An 18,115-nucleotide genomic window follows, 5' to 3' on the forward strand; every position below is an offset into this window, starting at 1 on the left:
AACACTGGATGCCATTACAACTTTTTGTTTTCCTTGCGATGGTGTGACATAAGTGTGACATAAGTTCAGTAAAACCCTTCTAGCTGTGAAATCCCCCTGCCAGTTTGTAGTGTTGCAGAAAAACATAATTGTTTCTATAATTTGTAAGAGATAGCTTAAAAGTTGCATCTCTCTTTTACGTTACATGTCTATTAAGAATCAAAGTATGAATTTGGTGTGCTATTCTTGACTTTTCCCTCCTAAGGGAAAATATACCCTATCCTATAGTTTTTAATTATCTCACAGATTTCACAGAGCTTTTATCTAACTTGCAGCACAGCACCATTTTGTTTATCCGGATCTGTCCTGCATTAGTTCATTTTCTGTCCTGACTGGTGTATAGAAACTGCTGTGGGGAAGAATGCAGTAAGGAATCATTACAGCTCAGCCAGAGCATATATATAGGTTTGACAAATGTAGGTATAATTATTCAATACAGTTGTAATTATATACAGTGGTGCCTCACTTAGCGACGTTAATCCGTGCAGGAAAAAAGTCGCTAAGCGATTTCATCGCTAAGCGAGTTTAAAAAGCCCATAGAAATGGATTAAAATATGTTTAATACATTCCTATGGGCTTAAAAACGCACCTTATGTGAAAATCCTCCATAGGGGCGGCCATTTTTGGTGCCTCTAAAGTGCGGCAACACAGCGGGCAGCCATTTTGAAACTGCCAATCAGCTGTGCGAAAATGGGGCCTTTGGGAGGACAGTGGGGAGCCCTCCCCCGCGGTCCTCCCAAAGTCCCCGCCGATCAGCTGGGGGAAAATGGGGCCTTCGGGAGGACAGCGGGGAGCCCTCCCCCGCAGTCCTCCCAAAGTCCCCATTGATCAGCTGGGGGAAATGGGGCCTTCAGGAGGACAGCGGGGGATGGCTTCCCCCCATCATTCCAAAGCCGGCATTTTCGCCCAGCTGATCAGCAGGGCTTCGGGAGGCAACACAGCGCTTCCCCTCCCGATCATCCCGAAGCCCCACCGATCAGCTGGGCAAAAATGGGGCATTTGCGATGATATCTTCCCGCAATCATCGCAAAGCGATTTCCCCCCATAGGGAATATCGCAATGCGATCGCAAAAGCAATTGCAAAATCCTCATCGGGGCGCCCGTTAAGGGAGGCACCACTGTTAAATGTAAAGCACCTGCTATTTCTTAGTTTGGTCTACGGTTTTTGTACTTGATGGAAGGGAGAAGCAAGTTTACCAGTCAGAAACTACTTGAACAAAATATTCTATCAAATTTTACTTCTAACAAAATGACTAATGGGTTTTCTAAAAAGATTTTTAAAATCTTTTTAGAAAAGAGCTTGGAATCTTCCTACTATTCACCCTCTGACTGAGGCCCTCCTCTCTTCTCAACCTCCAAATTGCGGTACTTTTGGGTGACGCACTGAAAAACAAATGCCCTTCCCCTTCTAAGTTGGCAACTGTTCGTTGTGTTTTCATAGAATATTTGAAGCTACTGGTTGATAGGCTTTACTTTCATCTGTTCAGATATGCTCAAACTGCCAGTTTTACAAGTGAAGGGAAGCAGGGAGTGTTCCCTGCAGAAATGGAAATACAGCATGTTTTGTTGCACATGTTTCCAACACAGATAGGTAATTTGGTATGTGGTGAGTACTTCTAACAAATGTGTCTGGCTCATAGATGTTGGGTTGTGTCTGTTACTTGGTGGGGGGAAGCTTCAGCCACCCACACTCATTGTATACCTGGCAAACTTCATGTTGGTGCTAAGTGCACAGGAAAGTCAGATATAAACAGATGACAAAATATTTTGTTTGTGTGAACTGCTGAGTGAAGACTGGACTATACTGCATACTGATGATGATCATAGTTATTGATCATCTGTGTTTAGAATGTGTGGTATGGAGCCCTCTGGTGGACAAAACACCAAAAGAGAAGGTCTGAAAAGTGTCACACTGAGAAACAGGAGCCAGAGTGTACATTACTCAGTTCTGTATCACTCCCACTGAATTGTATGGTTTTTACTCAATGCTCAGCTGCCTGTAGTCCAGAGGACAGTAGAGAGGCACCAAACCTTATCCCTCGTCTGCAGGCATCAGGTTCATTACAGGCCATGGCATGTTGAGTTCATCCTGGAAATAAAAGGGCACCTTTGTACTAACTTCCATGTCAGCAAGTGGTTACCATTTAGTGTTTTTTTTTGGGGGGGATGGTAATCATGACATTGAAGAACATTTGACAGTAGGGGGGCAAGTCAGCTAATACCTTATAGAGTATATACCTTGGCTGGAAATCCATGAGAAGCACAGTGTTTGTTTAGGCTCACTGGAACCTTCTCCATTATAAAAACTCTCATTATACACATGGGCATGTGAGTGCATGTGCATATGCACAATGCACACACACACACACACACACACACACACACACGGGGCATTTCACTGATTTGTTATTTCTGTTATTGAACAATGTCAAACTTGTAGCGCAGTGTGCCCTTATGTCCAGCAGGGGGCATATGAACACTGAATGCAACAGTGAAGAAAATCACTAACAAAGACCATGAACGTATTGTATACAAGATGGTGAACTTTTGACAGTCCAGATATCTTGGGCTTCAGCTCCTAGAATCTCCAGCCTGCATAGTCAGTGATAACGGGCTATCAGAGTTGTAGTCCAAAACATCTGGAGTGCCAAAACTGCAGCAGCCCTGAGCATACCTGGCACTCACAGAACCATTGCCTTCGGATTGGTCCCTGACACTCTTGAACACAGCAGTAAGATGTGGCACAGCAGTAGTGAAGAAGCTGCCCTCTTTTCTTCCAGCGAGACCCTTCTTTTTCTGGGAAACAGGGAGGGAGACTTCCTTGACATCTGCTCCCTAGCTGTATTGTCCATTTCCTTGATAAGTGATGTGTTGCTATGAGACATTATGCATAAAGTCAGTTCATACACAAACACTATTGTGTAGCTTTAAAAAAAAAAAACCACAGTTGTGCCTCTTCCTTACAATCTTGACCACCTATGGGCTCAGTCTTTCTGCTGTTCCTCTTAAATCCCTAAGACTCAACAGCAAGTTTTACATGTAAAGGGTAAAGGTTTCCTGTGACTTTCCTAATCCATTCTCTGGAATCTTGGGAACACATTCTTGCTTAAAGAACTTTGGAAGTGCCTTCCTCCATTAGATGGAAGTTCACCCAGTCCAGCATTTCTTGTGAAATCCCAGCAGGGACTAGGTGATCACCAAAAACTGGCCCATGATTCATGACCTACCTCCATTCTTTCCATCTCTTCTGTTCAAAATATCAAGCCAGTTAGAAGGGAGAAGTAGACTCAATGTGCCCTCAGGATCGGAGGGAAAATCAAAATCAGTTTTAATGGGTCCATAGTTAGGTAATACTTTTAATGATACTTAACCAGGAAGTCACAAAATACTGTAGCAAGTTAAAGGGAAGCTGGAAATTTTCTCATTGTTTTGTGACATAGTGAGTTCTCATAAAGATGTTATGTTCTCATCAATATGTTATCTGAACATCTCTTCCCCAGAGATTGGGAGAGTTACTCTTTTGGACTGCAATTGCTAGAAACCCAGAGTCAGCATGATCAGCTGGCTGGGGGATTCTGGGAGTCATCCTTCAAAAATGTAACTTGCCGAGCTCTGTCAGATTTGAGTTTCTTTTCTTACACAGTGGGGTCTTGACTTGAGAACTTAATCTGTATTGGAAGGCGGTTCTCAAGTCAAAAAGTTCTCAGGTCAAATCTGCATTTCCCATAGGAATGCATTGAAAACCATTTGATCCGTATCTGCTCTTTTCCGTCCATAGAAACTAATGGGAAGCTGCTATTCCGCCTTCAACCACTAGAGGGGGATATTTTGTTTCTTTTTTTCTTAGGCCAAGAAAGGTTCAGGGAAGGCAGGGAAAATACAGTCCAGGCAGTACAGTACCAGGCAGTCCGAAGACTGTCTCCCAATCCACTCTCTAAATGCTGGGAGGAGTGAGGAAGCAGACAGGCACCCTTTTCACTGGCCAACAGTTAACTGAAAGTTCACATTTTGCACTTTCCCTGCCTCCCACGTGGTTTTTTTTCAGTTCTTAACTCAAATCTAAGTATGTAAGTCAAGTCAATATTTTCCTATGAGAGCGGTTCTTAAGTCAAAATGTTCTTAACTCGAGCCGTTCTTAAGTCAAGACCCCACTGTAGAGGGAGCCTCATGACTTCCTCTGGTGTCAGTGGGACCTTTTTCCTCCTAAGGCGAATTGCTCTTTATGTGTGGCATTTTTAATAGGATTGAGTATGGTGCTGGTGACAGTCCATACCCTGAGACTGTTACTTTTTTTAAAACCGACAACTTGATAGAATGTCCCTGGATTTGTCATTAAAGTAGGCCATTACTAGAAAAATATCCATTGAGTGGGTTTAATCAGTAACTAGGTACTCACATATTTTTCTTTACCAGGACTGTAGGAGAAATTTAGCCTTACTACTATGAGATATTGGGGAAAAAAGAAGGCCTTGGTTTAGTGATAATAGGCTGCATTGAATGTGATGGAATACGCCAAGATTTGCTTTCTTCATCATACCGAGGGTCTCAACCAGTAAAGCAAAGGGGCAAAGAGACAACAAGGTCCTGGACCAGTTTCATTACAGCCCTGATCTCCACGGGTGGCCTTGTGGTTCTCAGTCATAGCCAGCAACGTGTCTGTGAATAATTAAATGACTTACCTTAGCTTGGAGGGTTCCTGCAGGGATTGCTGCATAAATGCAGTGGCTCCCAACCTTGGGTCCTCAGAGGTTCTTGGACTAAAGTTCCCAGAAGCCTTCACTACTAGCTGTGCTGGCCAGGATTTCTGGGAGTTGCAGTTCAAAAACATCTGGGGACTCAAGGGTGGGAACTACTGGGTTAATGTATTAAATTGAATCAAATATTTGACACACCATAGAAGATTGTGTATCTTTAAGAAAGCAGTTTAAGCATATGCCCAATCCTCTGCAACAGGGCTGTGGAAAGTGTGTTCTTTCAGATGTTGCTGGACTGCAAGGCAGCTTCAACTAACACAAGAAGAGTGCTGGAAATTGCAGTCCAACAACATGTGAAGAGCCCATTTTGCCCATCTCACTCTGCGACTGAAAGACGGATTGTATTCTAGGCATTTTAAAGCTTACGTGTTAAGATTTTGTGTTTGTTTTTTTAGTTGGGAAGGCACCGAAATATTATACATTATTATTTTTATAAATATTATAAATGTTACATATATTTATAAGTATCATAAATATTTGTAAATGTAAATTTTATAAATAAGGTGGAATTTCCTGGAGTTGCCTGCATTGTTTTTTCTGCCTTTGGGAGTTAGTTAAGTCTTCTCCTTGTCCTGTTCTCTTCTCAGGAAAGGGAAGTCAAAACCGAAAGAGGGGAAACAGGTTGTTATCATGAGTGATTCATATTGTCTGTCCATTTATTTCCACGCCTCTTGTACTTACTTGACGTCATAATAACTTTGCCCTTCTAGCTAATTGACACAATTGCTTCAGAGATCGGAGAACTGAAACAAGAAATGGTACAAACAGATCTGGTGCTGGAAGATGGACTCTCCAAGTTACAAAGGTGAATTACAGTTGTTCATGTTAGCACTAGGTAGCGTTGTATGGTAAATGTTTTGGGGGTGGGGGTGCTGTGTTAGCTCCGACAATATTCCTTACTAGTACTACCATGTTGATTGGTTTTTAGTTTGAGAGTTATGAAGTAATGTTCCATCCTTTGAAAAAATGTTAAGGCCGTTTGTGCTTGTGTGAAATTGCATGTGTGTGTGTGATTTCCATTTCCTTTTGTGTGTGTGTGTACTCCCAGCTTCCTATAAGAATGAAAGATTCCTAAAATATAGCTGCCTAATGAAAAAAAGTATCTCTAACAACATGTGAAATATGTAGGTACAGAATGCAGAAATTAATTGAGGTTGTGGATTTTGTTACTGAAGGATTTCAACTTAAGCATGGTACTAAACTATGAAACTTGAGGAAGCAAATAGTGTTCAGTTTATTAAATATACTGAAGACAGTGAAGAATGGCATATTATTTTGTTGTAGATGGGGCTGGGGGACCCACAATAAGTATAATTTATTTTCAGTTTAAGCCAGCACTGCAATATAATTTCTGCTTAAGTGCTGGTGATTTCAGATTGTACTGTAAGATTTTACTGCCTTGAAAAAATAGTTTTAAAGATCTCAACTTGAAGTATACCCATTTTATTTTGTTATAACTTCTCCTAATGTTCATATGTATCTCTCCATGTCTTAAGATAATTTATTCAGCCTTGTCTACTGATCTTTCATCAACATCAGTCAGGATGGTAGATAGTAGAGATAGGGCATTTTCAGTGGTAGTTTCTACTCAGAACTTCTTCCCAGGAGCTGTCAATACCTTTGGCTATCTAGGTCTGGGTGCTCTTAAGGAGGTTTCAAAACCTCATCAACTTTTCCTGGCTTTTCATTGTAAACACGTATGACATGTGCTATTCACATGTCCTTTTTTAAAAAAGCATTTTTTAAAAGTTAGGTTTTAAAAATAATTGTTTAGATTTTCTCAATGTTTCCATTTTTGTTGTTGTTTCATAGGTCAAAGAGTGCTATAGTCTTGACAATAGATTATATTTTTTAAAAAAACTTTTCAAAGCAGGTATCCTGCGGTTCTTATGATGCCTCAAAATGATTTGCTATTTTGATATGCTTGGTGAAAGTTGCAGTCCAAAACATCAGGAGGGAGGGAGGTAATCAGATCAGAGAAGGTTGAAATAATATAAAGCTTTTTTATTAATTCACTTTAGCCTCCTCATCTGTCACAAATATAAATGGATACATGTTAGTTCTATAACTAAAATGGGTTTGAATTTCACATTACAAGCAATTTTGCTAAAATGTTATCTGTTGATTGTCAGATTTTCAATATTGTGAGAGCTTAGGAAAATGTGAATGTAAGAGCATTCATAGATGAAGATACACAGAGGTACACAGTCTTATAATGATACCTCTAATAATTCCTGCTTTGTTGCCCCCCTTTTACATATTAGTGAGGGTTCTTTTGCACCTTTTGTAGTCTGTATTCACACACTCTACAGCTATTTGCCCTGCAGTGCCCTACAATGGGAAGTACAAACCTGAGATTTCAGGGGTAGCCACATGTTTTTATATTTCTCATTTATACACAGACAAAAGGGCAGGGAGCCTAATTTTAATATGAAAAGGTAGTGTGCTGGCTGGGGAGGCCTTGAACTTTCTCATTCATTGTCATGCTCTTTTGTTTCAGTGGCTTTTTCTGTCAGATAGGAAGTGAACTAGCACGACAGAAAAGTTAGGGACTGTTTCTTCTTGTTAAAATTAAAATGCTGGGTGGAATGTGCTGGGGTATACCTGTATAACAGGAATTGTGTCATTAATAGCCATAGATTGCTACAGATTAAGATTGCTACTGTGATTTTGGGGTGCACATAGCATGCACACAATGCAGTGAAGTTAGATGCACCCCAAAATTGCAAAGGAAGACTTTAATTAGTGGCAATTGTCCTGCTTTTGCTCACATCACTCCCAACGTGTAGGCAGCCCCTGCTCAACACAATTGCATCCATAACTGATATGGACTTACTGTTAATTCATTCTCATTTATGAACTTCGGCATCAAGATAAAGAGAAATCTTTCCAGAGATATAAAAGATGGGGCAGAATCTTCAGTAACCAAAACTATTTCATGTTATTGATCATTGACAATACATTAAGAGTAGACTATCTGTGTAGATGGGCAGGGTATAAATCTAATAAAATAAATAAATAAATAAAATAAACAGAGAAAGAAAGAGAGAGAGAGAGAGAGAGAGAGAGAGAGAGAGAGAGAAAGAAAGAAAGAAAGAAAGAAAGAAAGAAAGAACCCCAAAATCCCTCATATTTGGGCAGAAAAAGGAATTCCAAAAGATAAAATCATTTTCTCTTGGCAACTGCAGTTCATTGGAGGGAAATTAAAAGTGGAAAGAGACTCAGGGTTGCTATATACAGTGGTGCCTCGCTAGACAATTGCCTCGCAGAAGTAAAAATCCGCAAGACAATTGGTTTTTGCGATCACTATGGTACCTCACAAGACGTGTTTTTTTCTATGACTGTGCTTTGCAAGAGGTTTTTATTTATTTATTTATTTTTGGAGACCGATGCTTCACAAGATTTTTTTTTTAGACCGATGCTTCTCAAGACTTCTTTTTTTTGAGACCGATGCATAGGGGACCTCCCAAGATGATTTTTTCACAGGACAATGATTTTCGCGGAGCGAATTAAAATTGTCTTGCGAGGCACCACTGTATTACAATAAACTGGAAAGAACAGAAACATGGGAGAAGAATCTGATGAATCCTTTCCCAGTGGCTAGTCTGCAAGAGGAAATAAGAATCTTGACTCTGCGGAAGAGTGGCTTAGCCATGAGTAATGAATGTATGAGTAATGAATACACAAGCACTGTTATGTCGTACAATTGTGCCTCTGGGTCATAGGGAAATATCTATCATATTTTCCTTAGTTGCAATTTATTTTATCAAAAGCATAGATAAGCACTGCAACTGAGGAATTCATGTGTCTGCTTCGTGGCAAGCTGCATTTTCTGACAGAATTGCAAGGGTGCCAATATTTTTGGCCATGACTGTAGATTATTTGAGAAGCAGATAAGAGGTGTGTTTTTTTTTGGGGGGGGACCTGTTTCTTTTCCTTTTGCCAATCTATAACATCATCACTCTTTCACAGGTGTAACTTGCACCACAGGATTTTGGCACAAAAACATCTTGCTCTTGCTTTATATTATGTGTTCAAAAGTTTTTGATAGTTTCTGTAGTAATTTAAATTCAAACGTTCAATGCCTGTTCTTGTTTCTCTTATTTATAGCCTAGAGAAAGATACAGGTGATGTGCGTCCAGATCAAAAAGATTTTAGAAATATAATTCGAGATTCTGGATATGACAGCCTGCCGAATAAACTCAGCATACTAGATAAGCTTCTTCATACTCACCCTATCTGGTTACAGCTTGGCCTGAGTGATGCAGAAGCAGTGGAAGTTCTACAGTCACAACCCTCTGGAGTAAGAAAGACCTCTTGTTTAACCTTTAAAACAGTAGCAATACATATTTGGGGTATTTCTACTTGATGGTTGCCCAGAATTGCTTCAGTTTCAAACATGGTGAAAGAATGTGTCACACATTCAAATATATCAGAAGTGGCATAAGAATCCTTTTTGCAAGATGTGTTTGTATGTTTCTCCTTATTAGCAGGATGCAGGTAAGAAGAGAGAGAACTTCTTGATCATCAGTAGTTGTGACTATCCTTGTCCATGAGTTCTGATATTCCCTTGTGTTGCACATTTGTGGCAGACAATTGGTCATCAAGCCTGATCCTATCTATTTAGACCAGCAATGTATGTCTGTGGAAGGGATTTTAACTGGTGTCTGAACCTGAGAATCTCTGTAGAAGTGTGCTCTGCCTCTGAGCCCTGCTTCACAGAGGAAGAGGACAGTTCTGTTCGCAGTGATTGCTGTGGCTATATATTATGCCACAGTCGCATGGGATACCACAGGCAAGATGTGGCTGTCACAGAATGTACATGTGAGTCAAAAGGGCCAGTGTTAATGTGCAGCTGAAAGACTGGCCCAGTAAAATTCTTTGTTTTAAATTCATGCCTACATTTCAGAAGGATGACTAAGCAGAAGGTGAAGATAGAATTTGGAACAATGCTAATAAACTACTTAAATTCTGAATACCTTATCCAAGGAAGTGATAGATTTATAAATAACTGGTTTGTCTGTTAGATGTTCTGTGTGACTGCTAAAATAGAGGACAAAATGGATATTTCTTAAAAATATATCTATTTACGCCCTTGCTTTTTCTTTCTTTCTTTCTTTTTTCCTGGTCATCTTTATTTTAATAGACCTTCCTTGTTAGGAAATCCACAAAAATGCAAAAGAAAGTCATATCTCTACGCCTACCAAATGAATGTGGATTGTGCCTGAAAGAGTTTGCAATAAAAGAAAGCACATATAGTAAGTAGAGTGTTATTATATTTATCTTTTGCTTGCTGCACTGTCACAACTAGAAAAATACCTTTATAGAGTGACTGCCATTTCTCATGTGTCAGTCATACAGTAATATTCTCTGGGTGATCACAGCCCAAATTTGCCAGCAGCCCAAGGGCTACACTTCTAAGGGGGCAGAACTAAAAGTCCTAATTGGTATGTTTATTAATATATTTTTAAAAAAATATAAATTAGTGGTCATGTTCTCTAAAGGTTGCTACAGTAGGTGTTGACTGAATAGCAGATGTAACTAGAATGTACTTTGAACTGAAAAAAGCCCTCTTGGACCCACGTATGACTGAAGAATATAATTTAATTTTTAAAAATTGCACGGTCATTGGGGCCCAGGAGATGTTGGGGATTCCCTCAAAACATGGCAGAATTACTCCCTCTACCCCCAAAGGGTACAAAGGCATTTTTGAGCATTTTTATTTTAATTTGAGAGGTTTAGGGGGCACAAAAATGACCCTTGGGGCTGTGTGTTTCCTATCCATGCTATAAACACAGCAAGATTGATTTGCATTGAATTAAAGTGCTTAGGCTTTTTATTTTGCAGGTTGCCAGAACAGTATCTCTTCTCATAAACCCTGCTTAATTTTTTTAGGGTTTGTAAAATTGTGAAACTTTTGCATGCAGAATTTTTTGGGGGTATGCCAAAAATCTATTATTATTCATTAGAGAATATGTGTATAAAATGTGGTTCATTCCTGTGACTCTGAATGAGTTTCTGGGGTCTATGATACAAGGATAAAGAATTTTAGCAGAATAAATCGTATTTGCTGATATGTGCCATCCTGAAGTTGTGAAACAGGGGCAATTGCTGTTGTGCAATACAGCTTTTGTGATCCATTTAAGTAAACTTCAGGACATTGATCAAGCATTAGCCTATTGCCACAGGAAGTTCACACTGACTTTCCAGGCGGTTGGCTTAGATCACATTTTTAGTACAAATGATCATTTTTGTGCTGCAGATTCAGTATTGCATAGAAGGTGTGTTTAACAATATTTATTGAGTAACTGAGTTTCTTTTACTTTTCAGCCTTTTCCTTGGAAGGCTCTGGAATAAGTTTTGCTGATTTGTTCAGGCTTATAGCTTTCTACTGTATTAGCAGGTAAGGGATGATACGTCTTAGATTAGCTCTAAACTGAAATTGTGACTGACTTTACAATTAAAATTTCTGGATTCAAATGTTAAGGCTCTTGCCTACGGAAAGGGTGATAGGGCACAGAGAGAGACTACTTTGTTGGCCTTATTAGGCTGCCTGGGTGCCACTGTCGTTCATCACTTCTCCTTCCCAAAGCAGATCCCATCATAGATGACACCACCCATTTTTGTAAAAAAAGTGAATATGGAATTTACCTATTTTTCTTTTCTTTTTGGCATTGCTTTTATATTGTGTCTATTGAATTGTAATCATTCAGACATGTTCATGCTTATTTTAGTCCTTGAGCAGCACTTTATTTTTTCCACATTTAAAGGCCTTCCATTCTTCCATTTAAACACATATAGATTTATTTATTTATTTATTTATTTATTTATTTATTTATTTATTTATTTATTTATTTATTTATTTATTTATTATTAGATTTCTATACCAGCCATCTAGAGCATGTCTACTCTGGGTGGTTTACATATAACATACAAATAAACTAAGGTAAAATCCAAATTGATCACAAAATCCAAGATGGGGGAAGGAAAAAAGAAGAGAGAGAGAGAGAGAGAAAAAGAAAGTGGGAGATAGGCTAGGTAATGGCTGTAGGGAAGTGGATAGGTAGCCAGTGTAAGGTGGCCAAGGTGGGGGAAATATGGTGAAATCTTTTCACCCTTGTTAATAGCCTGTCCACTGTGATCTGGACCATCTGGAGCTTCTGCACTGGTCTCAAGGGAAGCCCCACGCAGAGAGTATTACAGTAGTCTATCCTTGAGACTACGAGGACATGGATCAGCATGGTGAGTGCACCTGCATCTAGATAGGGACACAGCTGGGCAATCCGCCAAGAATGTAAGTGGGCAGACCCAACCACGGACGCTACCTGGGTCTCCATGGTAAGCGCCTTGTCAAGATGGACCCCCAGACTGCAAACCGAATTCTTCGTGGTGAAAGTCACCCCCCAAAAGAGAGGCAGTTCCCCAAACCACTGACATCGGGGACACCCACCCATCTTGTCCAGGTTCAACCTTAGTCCCTTTGACTGCATCCATTGCAGAACAGCCTCCAGGCAGCACCCAAGGGATGGAACGGCATCTGCTGCAGATGGAAAAAAAAGAGATGTACAGCTGAGTGTCATCAGCATATTGGTGACTCGAATCTCCACATATCCAGATGACCTCTCCCCACGGTCTCATATAGATGTTAAACAGCATGATCGAACCCTGCGGGACCCCACAACTGAGGGACCACGAGGCCGATACATTCTCCCCAAGCTGAACTCTCTGAGGATGGCCCTCCAAGAAAGACCGGAGCCAAGCGAAAGCAAGGCCACCAATCCCCAACTCAGAGAGCCTGTCCAAGGTTCCTCTTTCTTTAAGAGCAGGGGTAACCTTGCTCTCAAGAAGAGACCCATTTATTATTTTGGTGGCCCATTCAGTTATCACTGGCCTGGCGGCTTTGATTAGCCAGCCCTGGCAAGGGTCAAGGGAGGAGATGATGGCTCGACAGCGATCAAGGAACTTGTCCACTTCTGCGGATGTCACAGGTTGAAACTGAATAATTCTCAATGGACAAGGCACTGCGCTGGATGTCTCAGCTCAATCCTCTGTTTTCAAATAGATTGCAAGATCCTAGCAGATGGCCTCCACTTTTGATTTTTAAAATGCTGCAAATTGGTCACAAGAAATGCTAGATGGAGGCCAGTCATTGTGGCCAATTCCAGATAGGTCGCATACTATACGGAAAAGTTTCGCCTGCTGATTGGATGCTTCGCTTATCCAGACAGCGAAGTACGGTTTTCTAGCAGCCTATTTATTTCTAGACGCGACCTTAGCAGCTTTTGAGTTATTTTCTGTCAGGTTTCGCCTCCAGACACTCTCTAGCCTTCTCTATTCCGCTTCATAGCCTTCAGCTGCTGGATAAACCAAGGCACCGGTCGGGCTCTGCGGTGGAGAGGGCATTCTATCTTGGAATACAATAGATCTATCTTGGAAAAAGGCCACTTTGTTCCTTGATGCAGTTTAAATCTGTTACCAACACAATCTTACCTTCCCTTTCACCTGTTGCAGCCTGGACAAAACGTACTGGAGAAAACTATGCCAGAAAAAACAACAGCAGTACTTCAGGAGTATACATGCAAATTCTTTATCACATTTCCTTCCTAAGGCATGGGGTGTGGACTGGTAGGGGGACTGTTACAGATAGACTAGGAAGGCTGGGTTTACATCCTGTGGTGAGCTATGAAATTCATGGGGTGTCCATGGGCCAGTCATGGTTTTCCACTTGACCTGTTTTACAGAAGAGCATATCATGGGTAAACCCATGAGGCTGAAGTCCTTGGCAGAAGCATGAGATATAAGTATAACAGATAAATATGTGAATATAAATATTGGAGTGTTCCCCATGCATGGTCTCTACACACACACACTCTGTTTCTCTTAGGGCTAAGGATGCTGGGCTTTCTAGACATTGATAGCTGCATCTTATGGGTGTCTCAGTGCAGATTTCATGATGTGTTTTGCAAGAAAGAGCACTTTAAATTCTCCATAAATGGAGGAGTGGTTGTTTATGATACCCAGCATCAAGCAGAGCTCCCATCTGCAGAACCTGCCCAACATGTGGTGTGTCCTTCTTCAAGAAACCCTGCCCAAAATGTGTGCTGCTTTGTCTTGCTTCATAAAAATGCGGACACATGTAGCTGCCTTATAGAATGTTAGACCATTGCGCCCCCCCCCCCCAAGGGTGTACTGCCTGGTAGAATCTTTCTCAGATTTTCAGGCTGCAGACTTTTATTTAGGAGATAATGCAGATTGAACTAAAGATTTTGTGGAGGCAAAGTGCATGTTACTTTACTGAGCCTGTTGGTTGCATGTAAGATAATTTGCCTTCCAAGGACCTGCTGAGCTTCTCATGCAATTTGCCATAATCCATTTTGTGTGGTCTGCACTTAGGGAATGTGTGCACTCAAAACTCAACTCAAATATAATTTAAAAGACTGCAAGGTCCTTCTTAAGACATATTGTGAAAGTCCACTTCAATAAGCAAAAGCTTCTTTTCATAATGACCATTACCTTGGCCCTTTTGTGTTAATATTTGGTTAGGGCTGCTGTCAGCCTCATGCAGTATGGACAATAGTTATGGGAGTTGTAGTCCAAAACTCCTGGAGGGCTAAAATTTTCTCACCATTGTTCTAAACTTCAATAAAGCAGTTGGTGGTGAATGAAGAAGAAATAGTGGAAGAAAATGTTCCTCTAGGAAAGCAGATTTAAAAAAAACAGGAAAGAAAAATTTTGTGGCACTTTAAAGACTAACTGCTATATTTTAATTTATGGATTAAGCGTTTATGGATTAAGTCCACTTCTTCAGGCTTAAGAGTGAGGCTACCTGACTGTAATATATATACATGGCCCCATGGCCATCTGGGAAAACAGATTATGGACAAAGTGATAATGGATCGTTAGTAACAAGATAGGCTATCAGGCTGGGAATAATCTCAGTTATTAGTCTAAAAGATAACATTAGCATAGTTGACGCAAGTGGCAAACTGTGAATCAATGTAGCATTTCACATTTGGTAATTACTTAAAAAGTCTTCACTGATATTCAGCCCTTTCAAGTGGGTCTTCACCATACTTTATCTCAGCTGTTTCTCTTTTTAAGTATAATTTTCTAGTGTTTTTCCCCAAAGTAGTAGTTTAAAGGAAGAACACTTATCTGAGATTGTTGCATATGTTTAAACAAGAAATGTAAAAGCCAAAAACAAATTGTTAATTTTTAAAATTTCCAAACAAGGGATGTCTTGCCGTTCACCTTGAAATTACCTCATGCTATTGCAACAGCAACAACAGAGGCACAGCTTGAAGAAGTGGCTCAGATGGGACTAAGTAAGTACACTTCTTGTTTTAGTTTAATTCATTCTAGCTTCCTTCAGTGATCAACAGTAAAAATGATAAGCATGTTGAGTGTCAACACTGTTGCATTAATCAGCATGAAGCTGGTGCTGTAGTGTATTACCTTCAGAGGAAGGGACTGCCGTGGAAAGGCATAGACAGTGCTGCTGAGCTGGTATGCCTATCCTAGGATGCTGCCATGGTTAATATCCCTGGAAAGGTCATTCAGGAAGTAAGCCAGGAGTAGTGGCACTAGCAATTCAGCTTCCAGAGATCTACCAGCATTCTCATTTCACTCATTCCATTTTCACCATACTTTTTTTTGTCTTAAATTGACTGGAAGGTTGGTCACAATCTTTAAAGGTCTCCAGTACCCATCCTGTATCCTAGGAGGTACAGAAGACTGCCCCACATTCCTATTGCTAACTTGTGTGCAGTGCTCCAAGTCAGTCCACAGCCAATGGGAGAGTAATGCATTTATTTTTCATTGCCTGATCTACAGAACTAGCTGGGATTATCACATTTGATTCATTCATTTCACTAAACACCTCAGTGAAGTAGGGTGATAACAGGGGCTAGATGGGAGTTCACCCAGTGAGCTTCACAACTTAGCACAGATTCCATTTTGGGTCTGTGCAGTTCAGGTTCAACGTTTTGTCCATTTTACCATTCTAGCTATTGCAAATTAGTAAATGTACCAATGTAACCAATTTATGAAAATGTGTTTTTAACTAGGGAAAATTCTGGCAAATGTGTTGATTTTATATTTTTATTTATGTCCACACTTGTTTGCAAAGCTCAAAGTGGTCAGCATGCAGGGGAGCCAAAATGGTAAAGACAATTATTTTATTTCATCTTGCCTTTGATCAAGTCCACATTTATTAAGTTTCACCTGTGCTGTAGTATTCACCACAAGCTGCATGCACAAAAGTGATGGCCACTCAAAGTAACAGGTTGTATTCTGAGTTCTTTATCAAGAGACATCATCTAGAGTCATTTGGGCAAATAAACTTTTGGGCCGAGTTCCAGTGATCTGCTTCCTTTGCTGCTGTGTTCCTCAAGAGGAAGAATGTTGACCTGAACAATACTTATACTGTAAATGGTGATCAGTTATCCATTTTCCTGCTTTGATAACTTTATTATGGTCCTATGACAGTTCAATACACATCGGCCAACTTGCACACAATACAAAGAACACAGAAAGTTTTTTTTAAAGCAATGACAAGTTACCAAGCATCTTCCAATAAATAGTCCCTTATTATTATTATTACAGGAAGGAACTATTTTCATGTTAATAAGTTTAGTTAGCAAAGTGTGTCTACTAGCCAAAGAGGCAACTTATAGAAACTAAATAAAAATGGAATTCAGTCAGAGTTTAAAACAACTATCACATAGAGAATGAGAACTCTTAGCTGTCCAGTACCCAAATAAATGAGTGATTACCTCATTTGAGGACAGGTTTGAGTTGTTCTTTTTTGCTAACTGATGGATGAAGGAAGGAGTTTGTCCCCTTTGAGTCTTTGTTGAAGCAGCTGCGGCATTCATGCAGCTTTTCTTATTAATGGATTTAATTTGCAAGTATGATGACAATTTATACATGTAGCACTCCTCTCTCCTTGTTATGTCCAGGGTTACATATATATTCAGTTTTAATAGCTAAAATAAGGTTATGCTCAGTGATGATTGACAGGGAAATTAATATTATTCATTGGATTAGGTAAGAGATTATTCAGACCTCTGCTCTCAAGACACTTTTTTTTCTTTTGCTCTAAAATGAAAATGAAGTTCTTGCTGTCCATCTTCCTTCCACCTAAAACAGTCCAGCTTTAACTATCCAGACTAGGTGGAACAGACCCTTAAATAGGAGTCACTGTGAATTCCTGTGCATGGCTAGTGTGCAGTCTAAATGATCTGCATGATATATAGGTGCCTATAAATGCTATAGGGTGCTAGACATGCAACTGAACAGGTATGTGTAAAGCATACTGTGTGTATGATGCATGGTGTGTGCTTTGCTATTATATTGAAATTGTATATGCAAGAGGAGTGACATGAGGGAGGTATAAACAAATTCATGGTATGAACACAGTGACTGGAAAGAAATTATTATTTCATATCTAGCATTTGAACTTGGTGACACATGAATAAATAGTTTAGGAGTAGTCAGCCCAGAACTAACCAAAGATAGCACACAATATCTAATATATGGAATTTACTGCCACAATGTATGCTGGTGGCTCAAATGATTTTAAAAGGGAACTAAATGGTTTCATGGAAAATGGGGGTTTCAGTGACTAAATAGAATCTTCCTGTTCAGTCCCTGTTCTTTTACAGACCATTTGTGGGGAAGCTCCCCTAGGCAGCAAACAGACTTACTGGTTTCAGGGGTGTTCACAAGTCCACTGTAGGAAATAAAGATGATTGGCTAAATGGAATTTCAGGCTGGTCCTGCAGAATTAATCTCATCCTCCAAGCCCTCTGAAAACTGAAACATTTCTGAATGCCAGAGGCAGAAAAAAGTGCATTAAAAAAAACACATTTGAAATATGCCTTTTATGAAGTCCACTTCATTGTTGTTGCAGCTCATTATTGCCTGATGGCAGCATACGTCCAGGTTCTCTCAGACAGAATTTTATGATTCTGCTCTTTCAAGCTGAACCTGGAACTTTTTTCATGTGCTCTGTTGCTAAGTTATTCCCTCCTCTCAAATAATAATAATAATAATTCTAAGTAGAAAATGGAAAAAATGGAATAACGTTAACTTGGATGAAAATCATAGAGCTCTTAGAATCTTAATTGGGATAGTACTTTAGTGATTTACTCTACCTAGGAATGTGGACTATTATTTATCAAGCCAGGACATCTGGTTTTATTTAGAATACATTGACTATTAATGCCTTTTGCATACAGCTTTGTTGAGTTACAAGTTTGCTTTTCAGTGTATTTTGCAAATATAACTAGCTGGGGTAAAGGCTTTATTGGCAAACAGAT

General features: G+C 39.9%; 1 protein-coding gene across 3 annotated transcripts in view; it reads left to right on the plus strand.

Annotated features, from left to right (window-relative positions):
• The window catches only part of RIN2 (Ras and Rab interactor 2), a 73,068-nt gene that overhangs the window by 27,637 nt on the left and 27,316 nt on the right, over positions 1–18,115 (plus strand). For all 3 annotated transcript variants that reach the window (XM_020790518.3, XM_020790517.3, XM_020790519.3), the window contains 5 exons: positions 5,504–5,598; positions 8,904–9,096; positions 9,940–10,051; positions 11,124–11,196; positions 15,027–15,118. In XM_020790518.3, the coding sequence (XP_020646177.3) occupies positions 5,504–5,598; positions 8,904–9,096; positions 9,940–10,051; positions 11,124–11,196; positions 15,027–15,118 (565 nt within the window). The remainder of the gene's footprint in view (positions 1–5,503; positions 5,599–8,903; positions 9,097–9,939; positions 10,052–11,123; positions 11,197–15,026; positions 15,119–18,115) is intronic.

Source organism: Pogona vitticeps, chromosome 4, assembly GCF_051106095.1.
Source record: "Pogona vitticeps strain Pit_001003342236 chromosome 4, PviZW2.1, whole genome shotgun sequence".
Lineage (NCBI taxonomy): Eukaryota > Metazoa > Chordata > Lepidosauria > Squamata > Agamidae > Pogona > Pogona vitticeps.